Source organism: Ambystoma mexicanum, chromosome 3q (genome assembly GCF_040938575.1).
Source record: "Ambystoma mexicanum isolate Mex_15411 chromosome 3q, UKY_AmexF1_1, whole genome shotgun sequence".
NCBI classification, from domain to species: Eukaryota; Metazoa; Chordata; class Amphibia; order Caudata; family Ambystomatidae; genus Ambystoma; species Ambystoma mexicanum.
The window spans coordinates 777,612,552-777,630,326 of record NC_090926.1 but is presented as its reverse complement, the minus strand read 5'-3'; the positions used below and the strand labels follow the sequence as shown (position 1 = coordinate 777,630,326).

Genomic DNA, 17,775 nt, shown 5'->3' with positions numbered 1-17,775 from the left:
TATAACCATTTTTAAATCAGTTTATTAGGATTTCTTGTATCTAGGTGGAAGATCGGCCCTCCTCCATACTGGCATGCAGTATCCAAACTGCAAGTCAAGACATGTCTTTCTCCCTTTCGGACCTAGTCCAATTGTACTCCATACGATTGTTTTTCTCCCTACACCTCATTAGAACCTTCCCTAGCAAATTTGTTTATATAAAAAAAATTGAATGTTAGAGACTTGGATTTTATCAGACCAGGTAGCCTTAAAATGCAAATCGGCGACATGTAGCCATGATCATGAGATTATCCTACTTTTTTCATCAATAACATGTTTTATTTATGTGACATTTCAAACACATTTTTCTCAAGGGCATGTTCAACTTGACCAACATCACTGCCCCTTTCAGAGCAATAATGTGACAGAAATGTGTGAGCTTGGGCAAATGTCTTTCCCAATCTGCTTCAGCTTTCGTACAAATGTGAGAATGCTTAGTAATGAATAAACTGGATACCAGTATGGCACGCTATATCAACTAAAAAGACAAAGTGAAGGAAATGCTGAGTTGAGGTCTTTTGGGCTAGAAGATCTGGATCCTAATCTGAGCTTCCCTTCTTAGTAGTTTGATCTTTTACCAATCAATTTATCTCCCTGTGATCAGTTTCTTAATCTCCATGTTTTAAACATGTAAGGAGAGGCAATCTGCCTTTCTCATCTATCACTGTCTAGACACTGAGGCAGACAGATGAAGTGTGGGGATAGATTTGTTTATTTTAACTCGTGAAGATTTCCCTCAGATCCTCACAACAGCTGTGTGATCATTGGTACCCTGTAATCAAGAGTTGACCAGCAAGACAGGTTTACCTCATTGTAAGAAAATCTTCCCACAATGTGTGAAATTTCCCACAAACCAAATTCACTGGTTGGGACATATTCTGCACACCAGTAAGATAAATGCATGTGTTCTACCAGTATGTTTTCTTACACTATAAGCAGGTGGTCACTGTGGTCAGAGCCTTGGCCTCTGCGCCAGACACTTACTGAAGTCAGCGTTTATGTTCTGCAGGATAGAACAGCTCCTGGGGTCAATAGATGCGGCAGCCAGGCATTTCCTCCCTCCATCAGGAAGTGGCTGAAGTGAATCGGATGATCTGCCTTGCTGAATGCCATTTCGAAGGTAGTGACTGTGATCAATAGGTATTTCCTATCTGACTTGTACTCCTCAGGCAGACTTAGATTAGGATCAATATAGTATGTGATTTCTGATGGATTTTTCTCCTCGTGTTCGTAGCAAAAGGGGTTATTTGGTCTTTTCTGGTAGCCTTGTCTCCTCTCCTGCAGACCTTGACTGTTAACAATGTGCATGTTCTGTCAAGAATGTATAGAACCTATCTGAAAGTCAATGTAAATATTCATCTGGTGCGTTACAAGGCTTTCACTATTCCGGCAGATAGCAACTGGGGACAATATGTGTGTCCCTCCTATCTTATTCTCTCCTAAAGCAGTCTTCAGTAATCTGTAGAACACATGACATAGTATTGTACCCTCCCACAATAGTCAGATTTCTTGTGTGCTTCTCACTGAGCTGATGTGTGCCACACACAAGCACAATTTTTAAAAATGAAATACTTACCACAAGTGCTTGAACTGCTTCCCATTCCTGAGGGGACTGGATTTTGTGAGCGAGAAGGCGAACAGCTATCTGTGGACTGAAACAAAAATGTGTGAAACAGCAAAGAGAATGGCTAGAGAGAAAAGCAGACATACGCTACAGAATCACAGGATACAGCTAAAACCAGAAACAAAGCTGAATCCTAAAACAGCACCCAAAACTAGTGACATCACTGGAGGTAAAGCTAGAACTGTACTGAGTGACATACCGGGGGTCCCAAGTGACGACTAAGTCATAGCCAACGCTCAGTGCCAAGAGACCACTAAAATGAAAGAAATGTGTTATGTCTGGAAAACAGTGAAACGTAGAAACCAAGGTACTGCAAAACAATAACCCACCACTTCATGCAACCGGATCCCAATAGACTGCTAACTCAACATATCCTTTAAGCTAATTTTACAGCCAGATCCAATGAGACAACAAAAGGCAGGGAATTCAGTCGACCCCAAGAGAGATCAATGTAGAACAGAGAACAGCTAAACCAGAGAGAGAATCATGGCGCACAAGTGACTACTAAATATCGAGCCAGGACTGGCCCTCAAGATACAATGAACCAGAAAAATGATGGATGTCAAGGGGTGACTGTATTCCAATAAAGCCAAAGAGATAGGACCCAAGAGACATTTAAATGTAGAAACATCAACAGGTGCCAAGAAAACATTACATCCAAAGTCATCTAGGTGCCAAGAATCTACTAATGCAAAGATATCATTGTATTCCAAGTGACTGACAAACCTAGAGATCAGGGGAGCCCAAGAGACATCTGATCTGCTGACATCACTGGAGAATATGGGAACACTAAACAAAGAAATAGCCATGTATACCAAAAGATCCCAAGAGAATACCAACTCAGACTACTTTGAAGGCCAAGAAACACACTAAGAACTTAGACATGATACGTTCCCTAGCAGACAACACAGGATCCCCAAGAGACTAGATAGAAGAGTTTAAATTGCTTTTTGGTGGAGCGCATTTACTGTTGGGGCGTGACCTGAATTCCCAATGTATCCCACTGTCAAAAGATGACCCAGCAGAGTGCCCGAAGAGTATCCAACAAGGATAATGCATGGGTAGAGTTTATATCAGGATGGGGTCTGAAAATAACTAAAGGGAGGTTGCCGGGGGGACAATCTAGCCAACCGGACGAGGGTTCAGGGTTCCGCCATCTCCATACTCGATTACATTTTTATGTCTGCGGGTCTTTCTGAACTAAATGTTATCTTGAAAACGAATCGAGAAGGGGGGAGCAACTATTTCCGCTTAGAACATTCCTTCCAAGATATTATTTTTGGGTTGCAAGAAAAGCAGAACCAAGTAATTACTCTTATAAAAGGGAGAGCTCGGCTTTCAAAATATAAGAGGCATGGGGAGGCCCTGAACGGGCGCCTCATGGAAGTGCTTGAGGGAGACTGACAAGAAAAATGCCAACCGGACAGCTTCATCAAATTCATCTGGTCTACCTACTTCCCAAGCATGGGTGGTGAAGGGAAAAAACAGTCCCATCGTCATGCATTTGACGATGAGACTATGTGGAGAAAAAAACAGCTGAATCAGGGATTAAGACAATTGCTAAAGCATGATTTGCCCAAGGCTGATTACAAAACAGAATCTAGGGCGTTAAAGAAGAATTATAAGCATTGGTCAGTGGACAGAAAGATGCTTCGTCTCCAGCAGGATGAGGTTGATCGGTAATAGAGACTCTGGAGGGTTCTGGTTGGTGATACATCAATTAGAGGGTACCACAAGAAGCTCACAGTGTAACCTGGTCCCGGAAAGAAGGTGGGTAGACTATCTGTCAGAGTCCTTTGCAAATAAGCGGAAAGCGTCCTTTATAGTGAACAAGGAGGTGGATTGGTGCCTCCCTCTTGATGAAAAGTCTCAGGTGGAACTGATAGAGAGTGGTTCGCAATCCAAAGCGGCAGGGCCCAATGGGTTCACTTATCAGGTTCTGAAAAATAATCCCTCGCTCTGGGCAAAGCTGTTGCTTAGGTTATTCAAGGGGATCATTGAGAGAAAAAAGTTCACAGCCTCTTAGAAGTCTGCAACAATTATTCCGCTATTCAAGGGGGGCGACCGGTCATCACCAGTAACTTATCGCTAGTCAAAGCTAAGGTCATGGGGTATCCCAGAAGGAATTTTGGCAATGCTGATGGAACTCCATAGGGATATTACAGTTAGAGTATGTTGGGATGAAGAGGGACATCTGTTGGAGTCCATAAGGGTGGAGAGAGGGGTCCGTCAGGGCTGTCTATGGGCTCCCCTCTTCTTCAATCTATACCTGGCGGATGCAGGGGTACATTTGAAACCAGCAGCGTTGGCCAGTCCAGTGATTAATGGAGAAAGGATTCACTGGCTGGCCTACGATGTGGTGCTGTTGGATTTGACAGCAGTAGGCCTGCAATGTCTACTTAATAGCCTGTTTTGCTATGCAAAGGAGAACAGTCTAGCACTCAACCCAAAAAAGTCCAGATTGTTGGTCTTTAGACACAGAAACAAAAGGGTGTCTTACCCACGGTGGGTATTCGGAGATGAACCAATTACAAGGGTTGAAGAGCTGGTCTATTTGGGATATAAAGTGCATGCATCCCCAGCTGTCTGCAAAGTGGTGCAGGATGTCCACAATAAGATCTCTCAGTTCATCACACAAATGAAGAAAGTACTGGTAAAGTACTGTAGATTTTCAATCATCCCTTTAATTAAATACTGTCAGGCAATAGTTGTCATGATCTCTGCTTCCAAAAGATCAGGGTTTTCCCAACTCCCTTGGAAGCAGATCCATAACCCAGGTTCCGAGTGCCAACCAGTCCCAATTGGGACCTTTTGGACCCAGTCCTGGCGCCAGTGGCACCAGGCTCATAAATATGCCCAGTCCCAGCGCTGGAAGCGCCGGGCTCATAATGCTTGGGTGGACTTACCTGCAGCAGACCATGCTGCTTACTTGCCTGCCAGTTGAGCCTCTGATCCTCTTCTGTTTGGAACTACTTTTCCTGTTGGGTGGGGCAGGAGCCACTCCCTAGATTCAGAACACTGGAACTCTTCTGGAAAGCAGGAACTCTTTTCTTTCCTAGGCGTGGCTGTGGAAGGAGACACCTAAGCACTACAGGAGGCTATTTAAACCACACCCGATGGATGAATCTTGCTTTGCGTTATTCTGCATCCTCTGCAGCAGAACGCTCATCGTGTCTTCTGCATCTGATCCTGGGCCTAAGGAAAAAGGCTTACCATCCTGAATCCAGTCTTCAGCAACACCTATAAAGACAAGAAAGAACAGGTTAGCATTACGGTCTTCAGTGACAGCTCTTCACTTACCTGGTCCATCGGCTGTCACCAACGCCTCGCGCTGCATTCCGGCATCTGAGAGACAAAGGCTAACCTACTCTTCGTGCGCTCCGGAGGGCTTCACACTGCATTCCGGCATCTGAAAGACAAAAGCTTACCAACTCTTTGCACGCTCCGGAGGCCTTCGGCACTGCATCCCGCATCTGAAAGACAAAATAAGGTGCGTTTAAAGACATCGGGGAACTTTAATACTCACGTGCCATTACTCCTTTCCACATCTAACCCAGTGGGTATTCCGGCCCCCTGCAGCCGCTCCGAACTTGTACCTGCAAAATAAAAAGACAGTTAGAGCGCATCGTGAAGCAGGCAACAAGCGCTTACTTACGTGCTTCCAGGCGCTTCTATTCATCACACAGGCTCCATCTTCAACTCACTTCAGCCCGTCATCCGCCATCGCCGGAACCCTGCAAAACAAGAAACATCATTACTAAAGACTTTAAAGACATTAGAATTACTCGAAACTTACCGTTCGTGCAGTAAACGACGGACAGCAGTCCTCTGAAGTCAAGAGGCCTGCACCCCTTATCCAGTGAAGAAACTGGTTACAGCACCCTGCCCCGAGGCAGATGGAGAGCACAGCGTTCACTTACCTAAGGTGAGAGCGTTAACCTTTGGGGGTCTACAGGAGAAGAGAAAGGGAAGAAGAGAGAGACATTCAATAACCCAGTTCATTAATCCCATATTTTCTATCTGCAGACATCTTACCCTTCAAGTCAGACATACAGTGCACAGAGGTCCAGCCCAAAGAGCCAGCCGTGTGTTACACATCACCTTTGCAGATACGGCATACGCCCAGTCAAGACCGGCGCCTCTACGGGAATCAGGTGAGCGTTAAAGAACGCAAAGCCTACCACAAAACTCCCGTCCAGGCGCTATGGAAACCTCGGATACCGACCAGCTAGCCCAGTTACTTGGGGAACTAAGGGCAGAAGTGCATGCAGCCTGTCAGGAAACGAACGCTCTAAGAAGGGAACTGATTATTTCCAAGGAGCGAACAGATAATCTCGCTAGACAATTGCTGCAGTCACAAGCCGGACAGACCCCGTTACCCGCATCTGGGGGAAATCTTCCTTCTACATCCTCTATGAATCCAGTGCAGATCAACCTACCTGGGAATGTACCTCTGTCTCCGCCCGAACGATTTTCTGGTGACCCAAAGAGGTTTGCAGTATTTATCAATCAGTGCCGGTTGCATTTCTTATGCCGGCCAGCAGCCTTTCCAACTGATCAAGCTAAAGTAGCTTTCGTGCTTTCGTACCTTAGTGGCAATGCGGCAGACTGGTCGATCCCTCTAGTAAATCAAGATGATCCGGTCCTCCATGATTTTCAAGCTTTTCAGCTCAGTATGGAAAATATGTTCGCAAGACATTAACAGGGGCAGGCCTTGGACAATAGCTTCTTTCGTTGCGACAAGGTAATCAAGACCTATTGGCTTATATTGCGTCTTTCAACAGACTGATAGTGGAAACTCAATGGCCTGAGGACAAAAGGATTACGCTGTTTTATAGAGGTCTACGTGGAGAGCTCAAAGATGTGTTAGCCCAAGTAGTGAATCCCCCACAAGAATGTTCGGACTATATAGACTTAGTCGTTCAAATAGATCACAGACTGCAGAACAGGAAGGCCGATCGTTCCAAGTTTGATGCTCGAGTATTTTCCAAACCGGCAACTCCTTCCAAAGGAGTAGACTCCGGGGAACCCATGCAAATAGGGGGTCTGAAAGGTCCTCTAACACAAAAGGAGCGGGAAAGGAGAAAACAGTTGCAATTATGCCTCTATTGCGGAAACTCAGGGCACTTTCTTCGAGACTGTCCGGTGAAACCTGCCAAGAAGGCAGTAGGAGCTGCAGTTACCAAAGTTACAAACTCTGACCAGGGAAATGACCTCGCCCGACAAGAATAGAGGTCCTCTTGCCGAGCGTGAAAACCAGTTCCGTGACCTCGCATTTCGTGATACCTATGGTCCTCATTAGCCCTGATAATCCGGATCGATTACATGCAATTGAAGCTTACGTCGACAGCGGTGCCATCAGCAATTATGTGGATCATGAAATGGTTTTGAGGATGAATCTAACTCTTTGTCCCAAGGCTGTAAAGGACGTCATTACTACGGTGGATGGTACGGAGATAGCCTCCGGGCCAGTAACGCATACCACTCAAGAGGTGACGCTAGTAAGTCAAGATGGACACCATGAGAAGATCGTGTTCGATGTGATCAAGGCCCCTCAGTTTCAGATTATTCTAGGAATACCTTGGTTAGAGAAACACAATCCTCTGATCGATTGGCGAGCAAGAACGGTCCAGTTTCCAGAATGTGTCTCTACTTGTCACCCTCCACCTGGTGTTGCACTGGCAGCAATTTCTTCAGAGACTCCCCAGTTACCTCCCGAATACCTAGAATACCAAGATGTTTTCCGGAAGGATCAGGCTAACTCTCTACCTCCTCATAGGTCTTATGACTGCCAGATAGACCTGATACCTGGATCTACTCCTCCTTGTAGTAGAATTTATGCCCTCACCGAGCCTGAGAACCTTCACCTTCGACAATACCTGGATCAATACCTGGCAAATGGGTTTATTCGTCCTTCCAAGTCCCCTGCTTCTTCAGCTTTGTTCTTCGTTCCAAAAAAGGAAGGAGACCTTAGAACTTGTATAGATTATCGCTCCCTGAACCAGATCACCGTTAAGAATAGATATCCGTTACCTTTGATCCCTGAACTCCTGGACCAAGTCAGAAAAGCATGCATATATACAAAGCTGGATCTTAGAGGAGCTTACCACTTGGTACGAGTAAAAGAGGGCGATGAATGGAAGACGGCCTTCCGCACCAAGTATGGGCTATTTGAATATCAGGTCATGCCCTTCGGACTTTGCAATGCCCCGGCCGCCTTTCAATATTTTATGAACGTTGTCCTCAGAGAGCTCGTAGATGTGTGTGTTGTTGTTTACATTGACGACATCCTCGTTTATTCTTCATCAGAATCTGAACATCGGAAACACGTGAAAATGGTCCTCGAAAGATTGCGTCAACACAAACTTTTCGCTAAATTGGAAAAATGTGTTTTCAACGTGACTGAAGTTGAATTCTTGGGATTCATATTATCACCTGGCGGAGTGCGTATGGATTCAAAGAAGGTCGATGCAGTTCTCAAATGGCCATCACCATCCTCCGTAAAAGGTGTGCAAAGCATGTTAGGCTTCGCTAACTTTTACCGCAGGTTTATCCCCGAATTCTCTCGAATAGTCCAGCCCATCACTGCCTTGTTAAAGAAAAACAAACGTTTTGAATGGTCTACCGAGGCGGAACAAGCTTTCCAGGATTTGAAGACTAAATTTATCTCTGCACCAATCTTAAAACACCCTCGCCCCGAACTCCCCTACATCGTGGAAACTGATGCTTCAAGCCTTGCCATGGGGGCAGTTCTATCACAAAAGGACCCGGTAACCAATCAGTTGCATCCCGTTGCATTTTGGTTCCGCAAATTCTCGCCTCCTGAAATCAATTACACGATTACTGACAAGGAACTTCTGGCTATCAAGTCTGCCTTTAAGGCTGGGCGGCATTATCTGCTGGGGGCCCGACACACCGTTACTGTGATTACGGATCACCGAAACCTGCAATATTTGAAAACCGCAAAAGTCCAATCCTCTAGACAACTCCGTTGGGCATTATTCTTTGCCGAGTTTGACTTCATAATTACCTATCGACCTGGTACAAATAACGGTAAAGCTGATGCCCTTTCTCGGATGGGAGTGGAAGAACACTTGATCAACCCTAAACCTGTACCAATTATTCCCGAGCAAAGAATTCTGGGTGTAATCGCCACAGAATCCATAAAGGAAGTTAAGGATAAGGCCAGGCAACTTGTAACTCCAGCAGACATACAGAATTGGCATCTGCAGGGAAAGGACTTTGCAGTAAAGGACAACTTATTGTATTTCCAAGAACGATTATACCTACCCAGCACAGATTTACAGAAAAAAGTAATCTCTTGTTATCACGATTCTTTAATGGAAGGACATCCCGGTATGGCCAAGACCTCAGAAAAGATCAAGCGCTACTTCTGGTGGCCGTCTTGGAAAAAAGATATCAGAGACTTTATAATGTCCTGTGGAGTATGCGCCCAAAACAAGAGTCAAAAGGAAAGACCAGCAGGCCTCTTACGCCCTATTGACATCCCACCTCGCCCTTGGCATACGCTTTCTATGGACTTCATCACCGATCTACCTCCATGCTCCGGATACAATACGATTCTACTAATCGTGGACTTATTCTCCAAGATGGCGCATTTCATTCCGCTCAAAGGCTTGCCAACAGCAGCAACTCTGGCCCGAGAATTTCTCGAAAACATCGTCCGACTGCACGGTTTTCCTTCGGTTCCAATTTCGGATCGAGGTAGTCAATTTATTTCTCATTTTTGGCGAAGTTGCTGTCGGTCGGCTCAAATTGATGTGAGACTATCGACCAGTCACCACCCTCAGACCGACGGACAAACCGAGAGGACCAATCAAACTCTGGAACAGTATTTACGCTGCATGCTGCAACAAACTGAAAAAACTTGGAAAGACATCCTTTGGATAGCCGAATATGCCTACAATAACTCTGTCCATTCGGGAACTGGGAAAACCCCGTTTTTTCTTTTGTACGGCAGTCACCCTCGAACCTCGGAGTTGGATCCCCTCCAAGATCTTGAAACACCAGCATTAGACTACCTGCATTCTACAATCACCCAAGCCTTTAAGGAAGCTGTTTCTCACCTTCAAAGGGCTAAAGAACAATACAAGAAAGGAGCAGATCAACATCGGAAGGAAGCCCCTCAATATCAAGTAGGGGATCAAGTCTGGTTATCCACCAAATATCTACCTCTAAAAGGGCCACGCACATTCAACCCAAGATACCTTGGTCCCTATTCCATCACTACCATAGTAAACCCAGTAGCGGCCAAGTTGGACTTGCCCCCCCACATGAAGATACATCCGGTCTTCCACGTCTCTCTATTAAAACCCGTGCAACCTCAAACCCGACTAACTAAATCTCCAAAACCTATCCTAGTTGATGGAGAACTCGAGTTTGAAGTCAAAAGCATTCTGGACTCCAACATCTCCAAATCTAAACTATTTTACCTAATTGACTGGAAAGGCTACGGCCCCCAAGAGAGATCCTGGGAACCTGCCGAATATGTCCACGCTCCTCGCCTAATCAAAAGATTTCACCGAACATTTCCTGACAAGCCAAAACCCCCGGAGAAGCCCGGTTTGGGAGGGGACTGGGGGGGGGGGTACTGTCATGATCTCTGCTTCCAAAAGGTCAGGGTTTTCCCAACTCCCTTGGAAGCAGATCCATAACCCAGGTTCCGAGTGCCAACCAGTCCCAATTGGGACCTTTTGGACCCAGTCCTGGCGCCAGTGGCACCAGGCTCATAAATATGCCCAGTCCCAGCGCTGGAAGCGCCGGGCTCATAATGCTTGGGTGGACTTACCTGCAGCAGACCATGCTGCTTACTTGCCTGCCAGTTGAGCCTCTGATCCTCTTCTGTTTGGAACTACTTTTCCTGTTGGGTGGGGCAGGAGCCACTCCCTAGATTCAGAACACTGGAACTCTTCTGGAAAGCAGGAACTCTTTTCTTTCCTAGGCGTGGCTGTGGAAGGAGACACCTAAGCACTACAGGAGGCTATTTAAACCACACCCGATGGATGAATCTTGCTTTGCGTTATTCTGCATCCTCTGCAGCAGAACGCTCATCGTGTCTTCTGCATCTGATCCTGGGCCTAAGGAAAAAGGCTTACCATCCTGAATCCAGTCTTCAGCAACACCTATAAAGACAAGAAAGAACAGGTTAGCATTACGGTCTTCAGTGACAGCTCTTCACTTACCTGGTCCATCGGCTGTCACCAACGCCTCGCGCTGCATTCCGGCATCTGAAAGACAAAGGCTTACCTACTCTTCGTGCGCTCCGGAGGGCTTCACACTGCATTCCGGCATCTGAAAGACAAAAGCTTACCAACTCTTCGCACGCTCCGGAGGCCTTCAGCGCTGCATCCCGCATCTGAAAGACAAAACAAGGTGCGTTTAAAGACATTGGGGAACTTTAATACTCACGTGCCATTACTCCTTTCCACACCTAACCCAGTGGGTATTCCGGCACCCTGCAGCCGCTCCGAACTTGTACCTGCAAAATAAAAAGACAGTTAGAGCGCATCGTGAAGCAGGCAACAAGCGCTTACTTACGTGCTTCCAGGCGCTTCTATTCATCACACGGGCTCCATCTTCAACTCACTTCAGCCCGTCATCCGCCTTCGCCGGAACCCTGCAAAACAAGAAACATATTACTAAAGACTTTAAAGACATTAGAATTACTCGAAACTTACCGTTCGTGCAGTAAACGACGGACAGCAGTCCTCTGAAGTCAAGAGGCCTGCTCCCCTTATCCAGTGAAGAAACTGGTTACAGCACCCTGCCCCGAGGCAGATGGAGAGCACGGCGTTCACTTACCTAAGGTGAGAGCGTTAACCTTTGAGGGTCTACAGGAGAAGAGAAAGGGAAGAAGAGAGAGACATTCAATAACCCAGTTCCTTAATCCCATATTTTCTATCTGCAGACATCTTACCCTTCAAGTCAGACATACAGTGCCCAAAGAGCCAGCCGTGTGTTACACATCACCTTTGCAGATACGGCATACGCCCAGTCAAGACCGGCGCCTCTACGGGAATCAGGTGAGCGTTACAATAGTCATCCCGGTAGTCCTCTATGGGCTAGAAGCAAAGCACCTCCTTTGGAATGGTAACTGGGAAAAATGGGCGGGTCTCTTATAGACAAATGTCCTGGGGCTTCCGACGAACCTTCCGATGTCAAATCTAAGATTTGAATTGGGTCTACGATCCTTAAAGGCCCAAGCAGGCTGGAAGTTGATTTCGCTGTTCTGACTTTTGATAACAGCTAAAGAGGGGTCATTATATGCAGATATTAATTCCCATCTCAAAAAAAATAGATCGAAAATGCTGACAAATCTGAGTTCATGGGCAGAGGAAGAGCTGTTAAAGCAGACACAAATCTTCAAACTCTAGTTGAGAACCCATTGACGGCGAAGAAATCTTGGGATGAAACGGACTGTATAGTCACAATTGACAACATGCGAGCCTCAGCACACCTACATTTTTTCTGGTTAGTTGACAAAAAGCAGGGCCATATGGCAAAATACTTGGTAAAATCTCCTGATTGGAAGACCAGGAAAACATTTCTTAAGAGTCCGCTTAAATGTAGTACACACAGAGGAAGTCCTCACCAGAAGAGGATTGGGTGCAAATTCAATTGTCCTATTCAATTTATGTTACAATCTCAAAGAACAATCACTAAAACATCTGTTAATGGATTGCAATGGCACCTAGCCTGCTAGATCCAGGCTTTTTGCAAGTTTTGGATTTGGAAAGGCACGTTTCTCGCCAGATATGTTCCGGGACAAATTGGTCTCAGGACACGATCAGGCACTTACAATCGCAGTGGTACAGGTGCTGGAAAGAAGCCAGATAGCATTTTAACATGGCAGTCCAGAACTGGGGTTTAGAAATACTAAAGACAGAACTGTGTACAATATATCTGAATTGGCTGTATGAGAAGACACAGTAATGCTGGATTATAAAAGGAAAATGAGAACACCTCACGAGTCAGCTGATGGTTAGCTCAATGATCTCCTCATTTATTTCTTTTTGGTTTTGCCTTCACTCCGCCCCTCTTTTGATCTGTTTTTATTAATCTTTGTTTTATTAAGAACTGTGGTATAAGATTGTATGTAAATCAGAAATTTCTCTTTTATTGATGGTATGTTTTGTTCCATGCTGATTGTATCTGATCAATTGCTTAGTTTATATTGTGAAGGATATGTTTGTTGGTTTTTTGTAAAAGGCTTTTTCTTAACCAAATACAATAAAAAATAAATACAAAATAAAAAGATAGTTATCACTGTATTCTAAAATACAAGTAAATCAGCAACAACACTTGGTGGAAAGAAACTGTCATGAACCGTTGCCTGCGTCCCTTCTGGACTTCCTGGTCCCTGACCCATAGGGGATTGAATACAGTGATCCTTCCAACATAGCCGCTTGAAACGGAATGCTGCTGGCCAGTCTCTACGCTCCACGCTGTACGCTCTACAAAACGACACGCCCCCGCGGCTCTGTGCGTCTCAACGCTACCGCTTGCTGTAGTTGGACGTGTGTTGCCGGAGTTCGCTCGGGGCTTTCTTCTGATTCCTGGTTCCCGGTTCCTTGAATTCCCCTTCCTTCCTCCCATTCCTTTTCCTTACCTCCAAACTTCCTGGATTTTCTTCCACGCTCGGGTCACAGCGTTCCGTGCCTCCGAGTGCGAGCATCATTCCTTCCTGGCATCCGCCTTGGACTTCTGAACGTTGCCGGAAGTTGGATTGTGAACCTCACGCTGGAATCCGAGGACCAGCGCTGGGGTTTGTACAAATCCCAGACTGTGAGAAAGAAGACATCACAGAAGGTCGCAAGCAAACAACAAAAGCAGGTGAGAAGGGGAGAGACTTGTGACAGATTGAGACGCCAAAAAAACGATACAGATACAGATATGGAAGCCGCTGTCCAAGACCACATGCGAGGCATGCAGGAACTAACCACAGAGGTCCAGAACCTTAAGGCTGAGAATGCTGCACTAAAACAGTTAGTCTTGTCACGTGACCCCGCAAGTAAGGAAAGCGTGTTATTGAGAGGAGTGGTGGACAAATATGATGGTTCTTTAAAGACTCTCCGTGCCTTCCTTGATTCATGTTTAGTGCACTTCACCTTCAAGCCCTACTACATTTCCACTCCTAGAGCAAAGGTGGGCTTTATGATCTCAGACCTCACTGGAAATGCCTTAACCTGGGCAACCCCCCTAGTCAATTCGGGCGACGCCCTCCTGGATGATTATGATGGGTTTGTGGAAGCTCTAAAGGCCATGTTTGATCGCCCAGAGCAGGTGCACAGCGCTCAAGAACGGCTACTCGAATTTCAACAAGGATCCCAGGATATGCTTACCTATGTGACCCATTTTAAACAACTCGTGAAGGAAGCAGATTGGTCTCAAGAAGCCAGCTTCACCCTCTTCCGAAGAGGTCTGAGTGAGGAAATAAAAGACGAGCTAGCTAGGGTAGCTCGCCCAAGCTCCTTCCAGGCTCTCATGGATCTTGCCTTGCAAATAGACTTCTGAATCCAGAAGAGAAGAGCGGATAAAAAGAAGTCTAAATCTGCTTTCCAAAAGGCCGCCAGAGACCATTCATCTACACCTGGGCCCACAGTTTCTCCAACCCCGAACCCAGAACCCATGCAGCTGGGGACCTTCCGTGGACCCATTACCCCACAAGAAAGGATGCGACAGATTCACACTGGTCTGTACATGTATTGCGCCTCCGATAAACACCTCGTGAGGGAATGCCCTATTGCTCCTCCACGGCGTTCAGGAAATGCCAGCTCCCGATCCTAGAAGGGGCACAGTTTCGGGAGAGAGATGTTTGCTCCACATCAATTCCATCCTTGAACTCTCCTGAACAAAATAATCTTGTGGTTCTACAGGCCTTTCTATCGCCTTCCAAGAAAGAATCTTACCCCATCCTGGCATTAGTAGATTACAGAGCCATGGTCATATTTATAGATCTTGATTGGGTCACTACTCACAACATTCCACATGAAAATCGGGGGACTATGCAACCTGTAGAGGCTATTGACGGGAGACCTCTGTCTTCAGGACCCATAACCCTTCAGACCAAAGAGATCCTACTCTCTATAAACCACCATCAAGAGAGGATCAAATTTGACATCATAAAATCAGCCCATTATCCAATGGTTCTAGGAATGCCCTGGTTATGAAGGCATAACCCCTACATCAATTGGGCAGCAGGCTCCTTGTTCCTTGGTTCCGAACACTTATGTCTCACTGCTTATCCCTAGATTCCTTACCAAAATCTTGTGAAGACTCGCAAGAGAGTCAGCAAAATCCAGTCACCGTCTCTAACATCATCCGGATTCCCAGGGCCTACTGTCAGGTTGACATATCCTTACATACTCTGGGTCAGGTGTTACATACATACATTGGTCAGGTGTTACATACATTGACAATACATACATTGACATATTTTCACATCCATTGGGTCAGGTGTGACACATATATAGTATGGAAGGGTTTGGGGTGAGTTATAATGGGTTTTTTTTTTGGGTTAATTGCAGACTATGGAAAATGCCCCAAGCCAAGAAGGAAGTTCTCAGCCTAAGTTCTGATTAGCTGGTGATTGTTTATAGAGAGGACAGTGAACATTCTAAACTGCCTTTCATCGTCGTAGCCCAGCTGAGAGGACGTGTGCTAAACTGCTCCTGCTTAACTTGATCAGGGGCTTCAAGTTTCAAGCGGTCGAGCGGCTTCTTTGAGAAAATAACAGGAATTGAGTTTGGAGTTTATTGGGACACAGGACAGGAGTGCGAAAATTCAATTTTTCTGAGAGAAGAACTTATTCAAGACTCTTTCAAGAGATAAGTGCCTTTAAATTATTTCAAAGTGGAAGATTACTTTAGTTCTGAAATCTCTTTCTACTAATTTTTTGTAAAAAGGTTAAATGATTTTTAAAGGTTCAAGAGCGCGAACACGATCCTCTTACGAACGCATAAACTGAAGCGCGAGCGCATGTTTTCATAAGCTACGTGACTTTTCAGAGCCAGCTCCTGTTCGAGCCGTTAATAAGCTTCAGCGCGTGTGTGCGTTAGCGGGAGCGCGAACTTTGAGCTACGTGGATTCAACCGCGCGTGCGCGAAAATATAGCTACGTGGATTCTTCCGCGTGTGTGTGAGAACATTGCTACGTAAATTAACCGCGTGTGCGCGAGTATATTGCTACGTGGATTCTTCCGCACGTGAGCGAGAACATTGCTACGTGAATTAACGCGCGTGCGCGAGTATATTGCTACGTGGATTCTTCCGCGCGTGTGCGAGAACATTTCTACGTGAATTAACCGCGCGTGCGCGAGTATATTGCTACGTGGATTCTACTGGGCGAGTGCGAGAACATTGCTACATGAAACTAAAGCGCGTGTGCATGTTTTTTCTACGTGGGACTTTAGCGCATGTGCGTGTTTTCCGCGTCTTGGATTAATAGCGCATGTGCGTGTTTTTTTCGCGACTTGAATTTTTCATTGCAAGTTTCAAGCTCTTCATATTTTTTAAAGACTATCTTAACAAAAAAAAAAAGAAGAAACTACAAAATTGGTTTTCATTGGAACTTCCTTTACTTCATAGATATCTTTAAGACTTTGTATAAGTAAATTGAAGATTAAGAAGTTACTGGAAAAGACTTCTAATGCATTCAAGGATCTAACAAAGAAGGCAGAATGATCAGTGAGTTTCTTGGCAACTAGGAAGGAAGTCTATTCTACTAAATCACTTCTCTGGGCATTTTGAAGAGAAGTACCAGGTATGGTCTTTACAACTTTTTAGTAAAGGATATAGGGCCTCATTACGAGTCCGGCGGTAACCGAGGCGGTAAAACCGCCTGGTTACCGCCGGACTCGAATTACCATTCCGCCTCCGTGATTCCCGGAATTACCGGGGCATTACAACCCCGGTTTCCTGGGAATCACGGAGGCGGAATGGTGTTCATCCCCGATCATGGAAACACCGGCAGCATCTCGTAATGCTGCCAGCGTTTCCTCGTCCGCCTGCAGGCGGGCGGTGTTAAACCCACCAGGTCAAACCTGGCGGGAACATCACCTCCCGCCTGCAGGAGTCGGGATCAGGCGGTCCGGAAACAATGGTGGCGGCGGGTTTACCGCCACCGTTATTTCCGGACCGCCTGATTTGTAATGAGGCCCATAGTATTTTAAGGTCAGTGACTCAATGAGAAATTGAGGTGTTTTTATATGCTTATGTTTCAACTACAGGTGATGAACCAGTTAGCCAGTGTAGGGGAGGACTGGTCCAGGAGACCCCTCTCGCCTGCGTTTCTTCCCCAGGTGAGGGCTATGGCCCATTGGGCGTTCCCTCATGCCACCCGGGCCCAGGTGGTGGAGGGCTCACCCACTGGAGACATTGCCCACATGTATCGAATGCCCACATGTATTGATTACAACACAAATTTAGTTAGGCCCAAAAACCATTCTCTGCCCGGTAAAGATGGTGTGAGCTCAGCGCACTGTAGCGCGGCCCCCACCCTTGGAGAACATCCCTGTTGCCGCAGCACCCTGGCAGATCCGCTGCGAGCACGTTCCCACGAACAAGACGGACATGAGCTAGCGCAATACGCTAAGATTGTAACAGTTCACCTCCCGCAGTGTACCAACACTATCAGCATGACCCAGCCAGCAGGCCTGAACAGTGAAATGAACAGCAAAATGGTCCTCTGATGGCAGACAGTCTTTACATATATATGTATATATGAATGTCAAGTCCTCTTGCATTATTTCTTTCTTCCACAAAATATACACGCCTGTAGAATGTATTAAAATGAGAGAGTATGCTCCCATGATATAAGCTATAGCGAGCCCGCACCATTGCAGGTGGAGGCTAATGATAAAGGGACGCTCCAGGGATCTGTTCGTTGCGTGTATCACTGGGCAGCCTACCTCACATGGTTTCGCGCCATAACTAAAACTAATGCTGCTAGAGTATGCAAGAAAGCGGATGCAACTATACTATGAACTCATGTCAAGAATGCGCAAGAGTGCACTTATCATGTGTGAATGTCTGAGCCCCTCATATGCTACCACCGTCACGTACAGGGGCGGATCGTTTTCTATGTACTCCACT

General features: G+C 46.0%; 1 protein-coding gene across 3 annotated transcripts in view; it reads right to left on the bottom strand.

Annotated features, from left to right (window-relative positions):
• Positions 1-17,775, bottom strand: part of GGA3 (golgi associated, gamma adaptin ear containing, ARF binding protein 3) — a 1,381,263-nt gene that overhangs the window by 1,126,182 nt on the left and 237,306 nt on the right. For 2 of the 3 annotated variants that reach the window (XM_069654818.1, XM_069654819.1), the window contains one exon: positions 1,616-1,691. The exons of the other annotated variant lie outside the window; for it this stretch is intronic. In XM_069654818.1, the coding sequence (XP_069510919.1) occupies positions 1,616-1,691 (76 nt within the window). The remainder of the gene's footprint in view (positions 1-1,615; positions 1,692-17,775) is intronic. 3 annotated transcript variants of the gene reach the window in all.